General features: G+C 37.2%; 1 protein-coding gene across 1 annotated transcript; it reads left to right on the top strand.

The window, feature by feature from the left end:
• The first annotated feature begins 8169 nt into the window (after positions 1 to 8169).
• On the top strand, positions 8170 to 15684 carry LOC149777753 (uncharacterized). The gene is made up of 6 exons (XM_089940438.1): positions 8170 to 8227; positions 8926 to 8974; positions 11156 to 11236; positions 12923 to 14319; positions 14711 to 14852; positions 15416 to 15684. The coding sequence occupies exons 1-6, from the start codon at positions 8170 to 8172 to the stop codon at positions 15567 to 15569; spliced, it is 1881 nt and encodes a 626-aa protein (XP_089796564.1). The 3' UTR covers positions 15570 to 15684.
• The last annotated feature ends 1917 nt before the right edge of the window (positions 15685 to 17601 follow it).

Here is a 17601-nt window from a genome sequence, read left to right as displayed (position 1 = left end):
CTGGGACAAAATATTCCATTCACCAAAGGAAAAGTCACGGTGAAACTCCATTTTCGAAAACGGTTCTCTCACGATTCGTAAGTAAGTCATGTATCCAGTGTACCGAGGGGTTGCTCGACAGCGAGGACACGGTTTAGGAGATATGTTAAAATCGGCCTTTCGTTCGGTGGCCCCGGTGTTGAAACCGATGGTGACACGCGGATTGCACGCCTTGAAAGATGCGGAACTAACGCAAGGCAAAGAATTTCTCCAAAATGTCATCATCGACAAACAAAACCCTAAAGAAGCCTTCATGAGGGCTGGCAAAAATGTCTTGCTACAAACGGGCAAAGACATTTTGGGCCGACGGGACACACCTATAAATGCCCTGCACGTTACCGAGTCAGGCATTCAGCAAGGACAAGGCAGAAAGAGACGACGAAGAAAACACCCTTTCACCAGACTTCAAGCTAGAAAGGCCAAGAAAAGAAGAACCGTTCGAGACTTAGACGTTTTCGATTATTGAGAAAGAGACAAAAAAATGATACACCGAGAGTCTTGCGCTTGTTCCAAGACGGAACTGGATTTGTTTGCCATGCCCCCCACCATGATGACGATGCAAGAATCCCAATGGGTGGAATTTCACCCCGTCTCCTCTTTGACGGAATCAGCTCCCATCGAGTTTGAAATCAAGGGACAGCCCGAAGATTACATTGATCTAAATAGCAGTTACCTGTATTTGAAAGTGAAAGTGATCAAAACGGACAACAGCAATCCTGGAGCCAATGATAGGGTAGCGCCCGTCAACAATTTCATGCATTCCTTGTTCAGTGAAGTGGACTTGTACTTGAATAACAAACTGGTCAGCAGCAGCATGGATACTTACCCATATCGTGCCTACCTGGAAAATCTCTTGACGTACGGAAAAGAAACCAAGAATACTCATCTGGATGCTTGCGTGGTATGGAAACCTGACACGGCCGGTGCAAACACCTTTAACGACACAGCCCTGACAGAAGCTGACAATCCTCACAATGTGGGGTTTAACACACGTAGAAATAAAATTATGCAAGGGCGAAGTTTAGAACTGATGGATCGTTTGCATTTGGACATGTGGTTACAAGAAAAGTATTTGCTCAACGGTGTAGATGTCCGCCTGAGACTGAATCGTAGTAGTGCCGCTTTCCATTTGATGGCCAATGCCAATGAATACAAAACTGTTATCCAAGAAGCCCGACTTTACGTACGACGTGTGGAAGTGTTACCCAAAGTGGGAAACGACGTCAGTCAGACGTTAAGTAGAACCACCTCCAAGTATCCGATACGAAGAGTGGAAGTGAAAACCTTCACCATTCCCACTGGACAGCGATCCATGATCGAAGATCATCTGTTCCAAGGACAGTTACCCAAACGTTTAATTGTTGGTATCGTCAGGAATTCATCTTTCAATGGAGTCCACAACGAAAATCCTTTTGAGTTTCAACACTTTGGCGTGTCCAAGATCGAAGTCAGTCGCGACGGCAAGGTCTTGTGTACCCGACCCTTTGAGCCTAACTTTACCTAGAACAATTACTTGAGATCGTACTTGTCCCTGTACGAAGCCACGGGACAGTTAGGAACCAACACCAGTCACGGCATTACGTACGAGGATTATGCAGGAGGCTACGCTTTGTGGGGTTTTGATTTCACTCCAGACCAAGGCAGCGACGAGGGACATTTCCACCCTATAAAATCCGGACAGATTCGTGTGGAAATTCAGTTTGCAATCCGAGGAGACCCCGTTATTATTAATCCAACGTTGAACGTCATCCTGTATGCAGAATTCGACAATACGATAGAAATCAACAGTTTGAGAGAAGTCATTCTAGATTATTAGAAGCCATGGAAGACTGTTATCCCTCTTTACCTAGTGGAGAAACTTTAAAGATGGAATGTGAGGAAACCGTGGAAAAAGAAGAAGAAGTGATCATGATGAAGTCAAGATGGCCAGAACAAGAAGCCCATTTAGTCTCCTGTTTTGCCAAACACTTGGTCGACAAAATGACGGAATTGATCAAAAAAAATTGCTATGGATGTCAAAACGATCATCCCAGTCAAATTCAACACGATAAATGCCTGATGTTGAGTCAAGAAGAAAAATTGGACGAGTATCTGGACGATGCTTGGAGTCTCATCTCGAACAAAGACGTGTTGCATCAGTGGTATAAAGACTTGCGTGAACATTCTTGTCCACCATTAACCACTCAAGAGATCCATCGTATCGAAGCTCTCCTGAATCAGAGTGAGGAAACAGAACGAATAACCGTTTATTCGTCAGACATTTTCAAGCAAAAAGTCAGGATCGAATTGACGACTTATTATTACCTGTGAAGAAGAAAAAAGCACACACAAATCAATGGATACCTGGGAACTTTATTACCTTTTGAACCACAGTTCGTATACGGCTTCTTGGAATCCTGTCGTCTGTGCTAAAGATGAACTCCCTCATCGCAAACCTAAAGACCATCAAGCTTACGTGATCAACACGGACGACAGTCATCTCCCAGGAACCCACTGGGTAGCCGTCTACTTTCCTCAAGAAGGATGTGTGGAATATTTCGATTCGTACGGATTGCCCCCTTTGGAAGACGATATCATTGACTTTATGAGAAGAAATGCTCAAACCACCCGATTCAATAATGTGAAATTACAAGGCACAGATTCCTTGGTGTGTGGACAGTACTGTGTGTATTTTCTGCATCATCGCAGCCTGGGCTATTCCTTAGAACATTTAGTGACTCATTTTGATCCTCGTTCTTCTGCTAGAAATGATGTGAAAGTAGATCGATGGTTTTGTGACCATTATGCTTATCTTTTGTCTCAAGCTAGGAAACGTAGTGTCAGTCAATGGCCTAATGATTTCCAACAGTGGAAATCACAATTTCATTCACAACGTTGTCAGCCCTGTTTAAAGTAGATGGTCCATTGAGAAAAAATGTTTGTGATTTGAAAAAAATTGTTTGATGTTATAGTGTTGGATTATTGTTAAAAATGTTAGAGTTGTTGTTTAGTGTTAAGTGATTTTTGAATAAAAAATGTTGTGTTTTGAAAAAAAAATGCCTTTGTGGTTTGTTTAGCTATAAGAATGTTGGATTGATGCTCTTTCATTTCTTACTATCCCTCTCATGACACTCACTAAACGTTGCAACTCGAAAACCGTGTGGGGGATGTTTTCCTTCACGTCCGCGCTTTGACTTTAAGAACCGGTTTGTTCCCAGTCTAACCATCCATTGTCGACTCATCCTCCTAAGCAGATGTGCTCCAAACTAGCTAAGCTCAACGAAGCCTACGTGAATTTGCATGGGGTCAGACACAGTCTGATACCGAAGCCAGAAGAAATAGAGAATGTGAGAATGTTAAAAATCACTGAAGACCTGATAGAAGAGCTCTTCAGAGAAGAAATGAACAGGGAAAAAGAAGAATGGACAGAGAAGTACAGACTTCAGAGACAGCAGCAACAGCAACAGCAGCAACAGCAGCAGCAGCAGCAACCTGAAGCTGACAGAGGCTTTGTCGATTGCCGTATCGACACCAAAGAGTTCTTCTTCTCTTTCCGAAGAAGCAGACCTATCGCCAGAAAGTCTATCCTCAGAGGACATCGCATTCTTAGAAACTAAAAAAGAATGCCATAGCAAACATAAAAACAGCCCTTTTCAGGGCTACCCCAATACTCTAGAAAAGAAATAACGATCCATTTGCCAATGTGTGTAGGTAGAGTAGTGTGAAAATAAACACTAACTCTTTATTAATAGTGGAAGTGTATGTGTTTGTGTGTTTGTGTTAGTAAGTGGTTAAGTAAGTTGGTATGGATAGTAGATTAAAATGATGTTTGTTTTGGTGTTGGAGGTGTATATTTGGGTTAGATTGGATTGCTTTGCGTATGTGGATAGTCTATTGAAGTGATTTATAAAAATTTTACAATAGTGATGGGTAGCATAAAAAAGTGAGTGAGAGTTTCTTTTAGGTCCGCGCGTTGTTTTGGGTCATGATCTAGGTAAGATCAATTTTATGTTATTAGGGGATGTTTTCCATCACGTCCGCGCTTTCAGTATAAATTGAAACTCGCTGGGCAGTCTAGCTACCCTTGTTGATTGATCAACACAGCCAGAAGAATGAATAGCAGAATAGTGAAACTGTTAGAACTCCAGATGCACCTGGAATATGCCAGGCGCATAGTAAACGAACTATCAGCGGAGGCTATCATAGAAGAAGCAAGAATGAAAAAAGAAGAGGAGGAGAGAAGAGAGAGGGAAGAAGAGGAAAAGAAAAGAGAAGAGAGGATGTCGTTCAATATTCCCGAGACAGAGGATTGGGGTGTTGAAGCGAATCATCCTCCCTCTGCGCTCCCTAGAAGAAAGGTGAAAGAAGACTGGGGAAGAAGATGCGTGTGTGGCGCCAGGCCAGGAAGGTGCAACCATTAGATAGGTGCATCAGGAGTTCAAAAAAACAGCCCTTTTAAGGGCTACCCAATACTCTAGAAAAGAAATAACTATCGATTTGCCAATGTGTGTAGGTAGAGTAGTGTAAATATAAACACTAACTCTTTATTAATAGTGGAAGTGAATGTGTTTGTGTGTTTGTGTTTGTAAATGCTGAAGTAAGTTTGTGTGTTTGTGTTGGTGTTTGTAAATGCTGAAGTAAGTTTGTGTGAATAGTAGATTATGGGTTTATTTATTGATTCTTAGTGCATGTAGAGAGTATAGTTAGGGTTATATTATATGAAATGAGAAAGTAGGGGGATGTTTTCCTTCACGTCCGCGCGTTGTTGGGTCATGATCTAGGTAAGATCTATTTTATGTTTTAGGGGGATGTTTTCCTTCACGTACGCGCTTTCACTATAAGAACCCACAGTGTTCGTCGTTCAAACCATTCTGCAAAGAATAAAAAGAAGATGGCGTCAAACCAAATGGACAAAATACAAACCTTGCAAGACGTTTTAGACAACTTAGGAATAATGGAACAGATGCTAATAAGACTCGTTGAAGACCATTATTCCTATAGTCCCCATCGTGTAAAGATGGAAATTAATAACTTAAGAAAAGCAAAGGACAAGATTAGTTGCGTTATGAAAGAGATAAAGGAGGAGAAGGAAGATGAAGAGGAAAGAATAAGAATACGCAAATGGAACGAAAAAATTGAAAAAGAAGAAGAAAATGAAAAGAGGAAGAAAGAAGAGGAGGAAGAGAAGAAGAAAGAAGAGGAGGAGAAGAAGAAAAAGAAAGGGAAGAAGAGTGTAGGAGATAAAATAAGAACTTGGTGGAGAAAAAGAAGAAATTAGAAGAAGAAGAAGAAAACCCAAAGGCCCTTTTCAGGGCCAACCATATTTCTCGAAAAGAGATAGCCTTTCCATTGCCTACCCCTTTTTTTTTATTTTTTATTTTTTTAAAAATAGAGACCCCTGTTTCAATTTTACATAGACCCTATACAGTCCCAAGGGTTTTTGGCCATGTTAAATATACATAGACCCTATACAGTCCCATAGGTTTTTGGCCATGTTATCTCCCATAGACCCTATATTGTCCCACGATTTTTCTCCATGTTAAATTTACATAGACCCTATATTGTCCCAAGGGTATTTTTAATGATAAGTCCCATAGACCCTATAATATCCCCCTTCACTACTCTAACTCCCTTTCTCGTGCGTGTATGCGGGCAGGGATGCACATATATGCAGATGCATGTGGGTATAGATAAATGTGTATATATGCGTATATGAATTTTTTTTTGTCCATGAGTATGACTGTTTATGGATTCTCTCATAATTATTTTTAGAATTACTAATATTATCATATGTATTGATATGTTATCTTGAACTTATTTAATTCAAGCTATTTCTCTTTCTATTCAATAGTTTCTCTCTTCCTTCCCTCCTACCTTTCGTCTTGTCCTTGCTTTTCTTCTGGTTGAATTAATTTTCTAAGACATATGTATTACATGCATGTAGTGTATATATATATATATATATATATATATATATATATATATATATATATATATATATATATGCAGTACTGATATACCGACGACGCCCACGCCCACAACCGCCGCAATCAGAAAAATGTGTGAACAAAATTTCTTCGCCCCTTTCTTCCCTATGGCTTCTCACCTTCATACATTCCAAAATACCCCAATATAAACCTGAGAATCTATCTTGTGATAAACCGCACCCCATCCTTATTTCTCGGGGATCCTGAAATTCTTCACATATTACCGACGGAAGAAAACATGACAATGAAGTGATATCAGAAGACAGCACTGTCTCAAAATCTACGTTTGGAATACAGTTTTGACTTACTCTACTTCAGCCTGTCTCATGTATTGTACTTTATTTTATTTTATTTTTAAATGAAGAATACAAGAAATAAACTAGGTAAAGGACTTTGATGTTGAAAGTTTCAGTATCACGAATGCAAGTCGGTGTGTGTGTGTGTGTTTCAGTAATAGATATTAAAAATAATTATCGATGAAGGTATGTGATAGATAACAACATGTAATGCAAATTTTCATTCTAAAACAAATGTAAAGAAAAGTCCCAGGTTTTAATGTCATTTTGTACGGTGCACATATTTGCACAATAAAAGTAAAAAACTGTAATCGTAACTTGTTTGTGTTACGGTGGGGGCAGAAAATGGTTTGTGTGACATACATATCGTTTGCTAGCTTTAATCAGTTGAAACAATACGGTTAAGTCTGTCAGTTGTAATAACTGTCGGCATGAAACCATGGGATGGACTCCTTTGTAATTCGACCAATGAAATCAGTCTTTCGTGTTTCCTCTATATAAAATGTATTCATTTGTACTGAAAATATCATATTTCAAAATATTTACTTAAAAAAATGAAGTCATTATCATTTAAATTTGCACATTGTTCACAGTGTCAGTTAGCAGGTGACTGATTTCAGAACATAATACCACCCAACCACCCCAAGTTTGTCATAATGTTACTTCTACAGCAAAAGTACTGGTCGACCGTCCGAAGTATTGGCACATATAAAAGCTAGAATATCGATACGTTTGTTAGTGCTAGGGTAATTTCTAATATCATACTCACATACATACATACATACATTCATACATACATACATACATAGACGGCATTCTTTACCCTATTCAGATCAGTACTCCGGCACGATATCCCAGGGAGTTATTTTCATTGACTCTTAAAATATGTATGCACTGGCTTCAGGCTTTATGTGTCAAATCATATGATTGGCTAGATTTATGTCTTAACCAATCAGCTGTGTCGTCTTTTCTTTCCAAATAAGTGAAAGCAGGCGGAAAATTTGAGCGTTCGTCTGAAGTCAGAAAAAAGCAGTAACAAGTTTAAATTACACAGTATCAGATCCTCTGCGCCTAATTATCTTTGACCCAGTAGATCTGGACAACTTTTCTTCCGGTGTTAATATAAAACGTTACTCAGTATAGGTGGTATCCATATTTTGACGACTCGCTCTGATCGAGGCTAGCGCCCCTTCCACCATACAGTACACATGCTTTTCTTATCGAGCCCGTTCATAAAAATAAGAGGATTAGATTAATATAGTAAAGGCACATGATTATTGGAAAAATGACATGCACAGATTCCAATACTGTAAAGTACAAATCATTTTTATGTCTTCGACACTGCTAGATTAAACTCTTTGTCCATTATCACGAGAGAAAAAAAATCTCCCTTTCACGCGGATCAGTAGCGCACATAACGGAGAGGGGAGGGGCGATTATCCCGGGCGCCAGACGGTTGGGACGCCAAAACCACGGGAGCCAGATATCTTGGGGCGCCAAAACATAAATGTCGCTTCGGGCGCCATAATACGCCACTGACGCTGATTAATTCCTGCAAGAGCGTTTTAAAAATAGCATATTCTAATTGATATTTTATTCTTCATTTAATGTTCACAGGGATTCTTCGTCAGTCTCCGCTTAAGTATAATTTCCCATAGTCCTACTATGTAAGACGTCTACCCTGATATTTATGTTGTTTGGGTCAACCTTTCTAACCTGTTACTGTATACGTACTGTACTGTTTAGAAAAACTGAATATTTTAAGCATGCAACTTCTGCGCCAATGTACAGTCTAGTTGACAATGCTTTCATGATGATCTCTTTCAGGTAATTTTAGTTAGCAGTTAAAAAACATCATCAATATCAGAATGAAGGGAAAGACTTCTGCAAAAGTTCAATCACTTGGAAAAAAAAGAAAGGGAAAAGGTACATATTCCTTGCTTTGCTGTAGGTATGGACAAGCAAACACAAGTTCTGGTTATTAGTTCCAGACCAATTGCACATGGAAGAAAATGCAACTGTTTAAGGATACTCTATAAACAAATTTATATGGAAAATAAATTAACCCTAGCATATTTTACTTTATAGTTACATCAAGAGGAAAGGCTAAAAACTCAGATCAACTCAAAAACATTAATGTAGTCGGATAATATATATGTAAATATAGGTTCTGTTTTGATGTTGTGCACTGCATATTGTCATTGGCATAGAAAGAAATTGTGGTGGGCCTCCCCCCCCCCAATTATTTTCTGATGAATCTTCATAGAATCTAACATACTTTACACTCAAAATTATGCTTGCTTTCATGAGAAGTAAATTGATCGGTAGAGACTTAGCTCAAAATACTTCACTGTACCTTTTCATGGAATATTGTTAGCAACATATTTTAATAGAAGATACTTATTTGTTTTTGTATCTACTCTTGTACTTCAGGAGTTTAACAACGGGATTTGAGAGATCACTTTAATTTTGCTGTATAATATTGGCACCTCAAACGTTTAGCACATGGAAACCGTTTGATAGAATTCTTTATTTGAATACAGTGCTAATTGTCTGTATACGCGTTGCAAGCAGACTATATACCATCATTTTAATTGTCTTGCATGCACATTTATTGATTTTAGGTGATCCTGAATTTGCAGAAGAATCAAAAAGTGAAGATGCTACAAGCAGGTAGAGTCTGTGCAGTGCACTGCATTAGTATTTATAACACTGGATAATTATGTACCCAATTTATTAACTTCTCATGGCAGTACATCTTTATACAGCACAAATCTAAACTATTTTAACCATATCATAGTAAATGCACTACACATGAGATGCTGACTACACATGAGATACTGACTCCATAGATTGTTGCAAGGTCGGTGCAGGTTGAACACAAGAGCTTAACAAAAAATGCCCATTAAAAAAAATCTGTAAAAATCTAGAAATAGCAAGATTTCAAGATGTTGCTGCACAAAAAACTTCTATTTTATAGCATTTAGAACTCCAAGTGATAGATTAATGAACATTTGGGGCTCCAGGCTAGGATATTACTGAAGATTTAGACATTTAGAACTCCAGGTCAGAGTATTACTGAAGATTTAGACCTCCATAGCAGGGTATTAGCAAACATTTAGATCTCCAGGACAGGGTATTACTGAACATTAAGAACTCTAGGTCAGAGTATTACTGAACATTTAGAACTCCAGGTCAGGGTATTACTGAAGATTTAGACTGCAAGGTCGGGGTTTTACTGAACATTCAGACCTCCATATCTGGGAATTAATGAACATTTAGAGCTCAAGATAAGGGTATTATTGAACATTTAGACCGCCAAATCAAGGTATTACTAAACATTTAGACCTCCATGTCAGGGTATTCATGAACATTTAAACCTCCAGGTTAGGGTACTACTGAACATTTAGAGCTCCAGATCAGGGTATTACTGAACATTTAGAGCTCCATATCTGGGTATTATGGGTATTACTGAAGATTTATACCTCCACATCAGGGTATTACTGAAGATTTTGACCTCCAGGACAGGGTATTACTGAAGATTTTGACCTCCAGGACAGGGTATTACTGAAGATTTAGACCTCCATGTCAGGGTATTACTGAAGATTTAGACCTCCATGTCAGAGTATTACTGAACAGTTAGACCTCCATGTCAGGGTATTACTGAAGATTTAGACCTCCATGTCAGAGTATTACTGAACATTTAGACCTCCATGTCAGAGTATTACTGAACATTTGGACCTCCATGTCACGGTATTACTGAACATTTAGACCTCCACATCAGGGTATTACTGAAGATTTAGACCTCCATGTCAGAGTATTACTAAACATTTAGACCTCCATGTCAGGGTATTACTAAACATTTAGACCTCCATACTAGAGTATTACTGAACATTTAGACCTCCATGTCAGGGTATTACTGAAGATTTAGACCTCCACATCAGGGTATTACTGAACATTTAGACCTCCATGTCAGGGTATTACTGAAGATTTAGACCTCCACATCAGGGTATTACTGAAGATTTAGACCTCCATGTCAGAGTATTACTAAACATTTAGACCTCCATACTAGAGTATTACTGAACATTTAGACCTCCATGTCAGGGTATTACTGAAGATTTAGACCTCCACATCAGGGTATTACTGAACATTTAGACCTCCATGTCAGGGTATTACTGAAGATTTAGACCTCCACGTCAGGGTATTACTGAAGATTTAGACCTCCATGTCAGGGTATTACTGAAGATTTAGACCTCCATGTCAGAGTATTACTGAACATTTAGACCTCCATACTAGAGTATTACTGAACAATTAGACCTCCATACTAGAGTATTACTGAACATTTAGACCTCCATGTCAGGGTATTACTGAAGATTTAGACCTCCACATCAGGGTATTACTGAACATTTAGACCTCCATGTCAGGGTATTACTGAACATTCAGACCTCCATGTCAGGGTATTACTGAAGATTTAGACCTCCACATCAGGGTATTACTGAACATTTAGACCTCCATGTCAGGGTATTACTGAAGATTTAGACCTCCATGTCAGAGTATTACTGAACATTTAGACCTCCATGTCAGGGTATTACTGAAGATTTAGACCTCCATGTCAGAGTATTACTAAACATTTAGACCTCCATGTCAGGGTATTACTGAAGATTTAGACCTCCATACTAGAGTATTACTAAACATTTAGACCTCCATACTAGAGTATTACTGAACATTTGGACCTCCATGTCAGGGTATTACTGATCACAATTTTTCGTATTAAATGATAAGTGTTATAATGGGTGAATTTGTATGCTTCCACTTAATAATCTATGTGTCATTCTTTTGCTCACACAATAATAGCCAAGGAAAGAAGGAAAAGCTTGTACCTTGCTTCAAGAAAAAGAAAAGGCCTGAAATTATCAAGAACACAGCCCAGAATAAGTGAGTCTTGAGCATAACTCACATACATCACAAATAGTAAATGTCATTTGCAAGTTAAATAATCTTTAATGTGAATTAAGTGACATTTTCAATGACAGAAAAGAAAAAGAGACCAACAAGAATCTGGTTTCACAGCATATTGAAACATAATGTTCAGTTATTATATCCAAAAATAGATGCAAAGGTCTTTCATCCTTCAAATATTTGAAACAGTTTCTGATATGATTGGATTAAATAGGGATACATCAAATTGCTCCCACACTTGTGATGAATTTCATGCAAATTTTGCAATAAATATATTTAAAGCAAGCAAAAGAACAAAAATCTTCTTTTTTTTAATTTAGACAAGAGCATTTGGAGCTCCATGTAAGTTTTTTGTTTTTGTTGGTTTTAATGACACTTTGAAGACATTGGTTATTGGTTCTATCATGCCAATGGGAGACGAGGGTCTTTTTCAAGGACACAATGAGGCAGCCAATGTAGGCTGGCCTTGATGGTCAAACCTGTGACCCTTGGATTACAAGTCTGACACTGTCAACTGAACTAACACATACTTTTCAACCAGGAAACATCATTATGTGCAATATGGATGAACTGCATGTTTTTCAGTCTTGTAATGTGTTAATGGTTTCTGTCAAGTTTATGTCTGATTTTCTTGTTATACTTACAACATTATAATTTAACTATGCATGAATTTGCTATTGTTGCTTTTGTTTGTGGTGTTACTTTCCCAGTGTGACAAAATATGCACCCCATTATGGCTTGGTATTTAGGATAAAGTTTTTTAGTGTTTTCAAACCAGATGAATTTTATTGCTTTTCATGAAAAGATCAAGCATTGAATCAGTATGGGGGAAAAGACTAGTTTAAGGACTCACTTTAAGATAAAGCTTAAACTCTTGTATATCTTTAAATCAGGGGTTTCAAACACGCGGCCCACCAAGCTGAATCCTGTGGCCTGCAAAATGAATGGCATCACAAGGTGTGATGGAAGATAACAAAGGTGGTGCAGCCCTTGGGCCATCAAAAATGCCCTCAGGGTGGTTTGAGTTTAAGACCCCTGCTCTAAATCATTCTACTGGGTATGTGTTTGCCATTTAAAAGCAGATTCAGCACTAAAACTTCTGTTTAAAAAGTCTCCAAAGTCATAAAAATGGAAATTTTAAAAGATCAATAAGTATCCATTGGTCATAATGGTCTGATTATTCCTTAAGGTGGTTCATTGTTTTTTTTATCCTGTTTAAATTTTATAAATATATGCAGAACTATGATTGATTCATTCATGTTGTGGCAAAATGTTTACAAACTGTAGCAGCAAACCATGTATTTCCATATGTCATGCCTCAGTTATGCCTATTCCCCCACCCCACCACCAACTCCAAATGAAGCATGGATGTATATTGATACATTGTTATGAAGTACGAAGGTTTTCAGATAGAGTTGAAAGATGTTTACAAAAAGTATATCTTTCTCAAATCAAGCAAATTTTCAAAATTAGTAATGCTGTAAAGATCAATTATTTAGCATCAATGAAAAATCGTACAACACTGCAGTTTGCTGTGTACATCTGGAAAAAACGAATATACTTTAATCTATGTACAAAGTCAAAATAAAGCAATGCATTGGCTTAAGTAAACATTTCCTATCATGTTTTTGTTCACTTACAAATTTATTTTTATTTTTACAGGGACCCTGTAATTTCGGATTCAAATCAAGAGAAATGTACAGCAGAAGGAAACAGAGCTGGCACAAAAGTAGATGAAAGGGATCAAGATGTTGAGCACAAAGACAGAAAGGATATACTGGCAGATGATGTCAGGATTTTCCACGGTGTTATCCTGCCAGAAATGCAAGAAAAAGACGATTCTGACCATCTTAAAAAGGGAGACAATCTGGGAAAGTCCCCAGAGGAAATGATAATAGAGCCTTTGCAGACAGATCAGGAGCAATCAAAACAATGCTTGTTGGTAAAGACAGATGATTATAAGAAAACTGAGGAAGGCACAGATTTAAACGAAGGATTGGAGTGTAAAGACCAAAAGAGCGTTCATATGAACCATGACATGTCCAAACAGATGAATCAGTCAGAGTCTGAAAACAAAAGTAAGCCGGACAGACAACAGAGCATTCAAGAAAAATTTGCCCAATTTAAGATGGTTGTTTCATTCAAGGACAACAATCTGCAGAAATCTATGAAGGAGCATCCAATTTTGTGTGACCAAAATTCAACAAAACATACTGAGATGATTGGGAAGTCTCTGAGCTTTTCAAATAATATATCACATTCTGTAAAGGAATATTCAGAAATTTCGCCTGTTCACCAAAGTAAAACATCTCCAGATAAGCACTGTATGGAAACCGGACTGACAGAAACTATAAAGGAAACTTCCTCAGCTAATTGTACAAGTGATGCTGTAACCATTTGCTTTGACAATACAAATGATGACACATCAAGCATTCAAAAAGCTTACTCTGAAAAATCAATGGATGTAACAGGTCAGTATTCTGACAACACAACAGGAAATACTCTCTGTACTGTTGATGCTGTCCTTGAGAAAGTGAGACAGGCAAAAGGTCATGACATTGCTTTTGCTAGTTTTGAAAAGGCAATGGAAGATACAAGTTCAGGAACAGCTGATGCTGCCTTTCACAAACCGATACAGTATACCCATAGATCTGTTGACACTGATTGTGCTGGCATAGACAAACCAAAAACTGATACTGAGATGAATTTTGATAAAGCTGGTGCTAATAAGTTTAAGATGAATTTAACAGACATCATTTCAGATAATAACAACACAAATAAAGATGTCAATCGACAGTTCTCTTTTGTGTACACTGAAGACGCAGTTTGCCAGACAAAAGATTTATTTACTCAGTGTCTTCAATTTCGAGCAAAGTCAGATGAGTCTGACGAACAAGATGCACATTCCCTGCAGGACTCAGCTAAAAAGCCACAGATCCAGGATACCAAATCCATTCATAATGCATGTATTTTGCCTGACGAGTTTTCTGATGAAATGATCAGTTACAGTCCAATAGAGGCAGCAGAAGCCACAGTATCAGAAGATTCCATGACTAGTTGTAATGTGTTTTTCTTACCTCCACTTTATGTTTAACATTTAAGTTAATGTGATATATATTTTTTCACATTTTGGGATCTTCTGATTATCAGCATGTACCAATTTATTTCCTACATAATGCCAGTATGTGCATAATAAGATATCAGGGGACCAACCCTTTCCCAACTAGGCTGGATAATTAAAATCAATGTTTTGCAAATGAAATGTCATGAAAATAGCCAAATATTTACACCTAAAAATTAACAGAACTTTGGAGACCATTTTCTGTGTATCATTCTTGCTGGGCTGATAGATCAAAACTAGAATGAACAACCCCTGTAAACAAGTATACCTGTGTGTTAAATTACAATTCTTGATCAGTACAGATTTTTCTCATTCTCATTGCCTTTTAGATGCTGAAGGAATAGAGGTTAATGCTGCAGTACCGAAGGCATATAGGGATGAGTGTCTCCATAACACAGACTTAACAGATTCACAGCTGTGTGAGATGGACTGGTCTTCACAAATCATGGAAGAAGAAAACACACAAAAGTGGTATTCAGAACTAACCACTGTTTTTTCTTTGATGAGAAAAACTTGTTTCAAATCTAGAGCTTTTAGTTTCAGGAGTGTACACACAAGTTTGAGCCCCTGAGAGTTTGTTAAGTATTATATGCCCCGTGTCCCAATCTTTCAGAAAAAAAGAAAAAAACAGTGAATGGCAGAAGAAATAACCTGTATAAACAGAAGACACCATCAGAGTAGCATTCTGTAGACCAGGAAATTTTTCTGTGCAATTTACTCATATTATGCTAGCATTGCATTAGTAAATTTGACTCAAGACAGTGAATCGCAGCAAATTTGTTTGAATCTGCCATAGACTCCTTGTTTAGCAGATGTGACTCATGATAGTGAATCACAGCAACTTTGTTCAAATCTGTCAGTCTCATTTTGTGAGACAAAAAAGTCATATTATCAAGGGTTAATTTCTTCCAAGTATAAACTTGTAAGACCAAAAAATATTGATAGATTAACCTCAATAGTGTATGGTAAGGTAAATGTGCATAAGTAATGAATTCTTACTGTGAACACAATAATGATTTTGGGATTTTTTTCAGTGTGGAAAAACCTGTACCCAGAATAAACCTATCATTTCCACAACAGAGAATTCCTGATGGAACCAACATAGTGAAGGGACTGGTCAAAGAATTATCCAACCTAAAGTACGTCATCCTAATGTACTCTCCTAATTTCCAAGTCGAATGCCCTTAAACACATTTATCACAATGCTACTTCTTAATTCCATGTCTTCATGAATTAAAGAAAGTTGTTTTTGAGATTTCATTTGTTGAAATATCCAAAGCGATATTATAGCCAATATAAAAAAAAATTTTTATTACATCCAGAATACAACAGTTGAAAATAACGAAAGCCAAATTTTTGCCAAAATAAGGTATTTTTATTACACCCAGAATATGTGTGAAACATTAGCATAATACGAGTAAATGGTTTCTGGGGTGATGATGATAGCCCAAAGGGGCTATGGCACCAAAAGACCTCTGGCGCCCATGGTTTTGGTGCCCCATGGTTTTGGTGTTACCGGTGTGAAATGCACAAAGCTATATTACAGCCACAAAAAGCTGTTTATTCTTACATCCATAATAGGACAAGTTGAAGTATCCAAAGCTGTATTACTGGTAAAGCCAAAATAAGATGGTGCCACTTTACAGCCAAATTAAGATAGTATTTATTCTTACATCCAGAATATGACGGGTTGAAATATCCAAGCCCTATTACTGGTAAAACCAAAACAAGATGGTGCCATAATACACTCAAAATCAGATGGTATTTATTATATATCCAGAATACAACAGGTTGAAATACCCCCAGTCATATTACAGCCATAAGATGGTATTTATTACTATACCCAGAATAAGGCAGGTTAAAATATCCAGAGCCAACAGCCAAAACAAGATGGTATTTATTATTGCACTCAGAATAAGCTAGTGTTAAATATCCAAACCATATTACAACCAAACATAAGATAGTGCCATATTACAACCAGATTTGGATGGTGCCATATTACAGTTAAGATGGTGTTTTTATTTACTGCACTCAGGATTAGGCTGTTTAATCGGGCTTAATTCAAAATTTGTGTATGTTATGAAGAATCTGGTTCCATCCATTTATTATGTGGTGGATTCTCTATGTAGGTTAAAAAAGCTGATGAAGAAAATTAATATTCAAACATTTCGAATAAAAATTTCAACAACTCATATTTTACACACACAAATATATTTTTGGTAGTGTTGAAGGTATAAGATTGTGCATGATAATGCATGCATTTGCAGTAATACCAACTAAAGTGCTATCATTTTATTAGATGACTGAAAATTGTTTATTTTTGTGGTTCCAAAATGGATGAGTCAACTGTTTGACATTTGTCTACACAGCAATCATACAACTATCTGAAATCTGTGTTTCAGTAAGATGCTGCTTAGAACCAAAAGAGAAATAGAAGCTGCAAGAAGACAAATGGGTACCCTGCCATCCCAGCAAGATAAAAATGTCTTCAGTAGATTTCACAAGTGACTCCTCACTAATAATCAATAATGTTATCACATTCTACCATCAATATAATTTATTTGTTACATTTTCATCACTTTTTCAATTCCAATATATTAAGATAGAAAAACTTCCATTCTTTATTGTCATCATCTTGCCTATGTTGTAATTAAATTGGATTTTGAAAAGATCCCCTTATCTTTATTATCTTGCAAAAAAATGTATTAGTATCAAACATGGTGTCTACACTCTTTCGTAAACTACTGAATGGAAATGAAAATGCTGGATGGAGAAAATGATAAAAAGAATGGAAACAAGAGGGTTACATAGAATGCAACTTCATGTCTCTGAACACTGCTAATACGCATCTTTTAGTATGCATCTTTCAAAAACTTCAATTACAAAATTTTAAGACAGATATGATGAACAGTTTTTCTTTCATTTCTTTGCAGGAAAAAGTGTTGTTAAAAGATGGGTGTCTACTTGGTATGGATATAGATTAATTAATTTTGCAAATTGTTTAAGTTTTTACATCATTAAAAAGCGGATAAATAGTTAACCACAAAGAATTAGACATACAGAAAAGAGTATAGAGTGAAAAAAGTATGTCTTTTCAGTCATAAAAATGACCAAAACATTGCAGACATTTGCTATGTCACAAGTATACTGATGTCATCTATAGTGTCATTGTGTGCACTCCGTGAAATTGGTTTATCCCACATATATTTCTCGCATCAGT

The sequence above is a fragment of the Sinohyriopsis cumingii genome, chromosome 17 (genome assembly GCF_028554795.1).
Source record: "Sinohyriopsis cumingii isolate HCF-2022 chromosome 17, ASM2855479v2, whole genome shotgun sequence".
Lineage (NCBI taxonomy): Eukaryota > Metazoa > Mollusca > Bivalvia > Unionida > Unionidae > Sinohyriopsis > Sinohyriopsis cumingii.
Note: the sequence above shows the minus strand (reverse complement) of the source record. Positions and strands in the feature narration are given on the sequence as shown.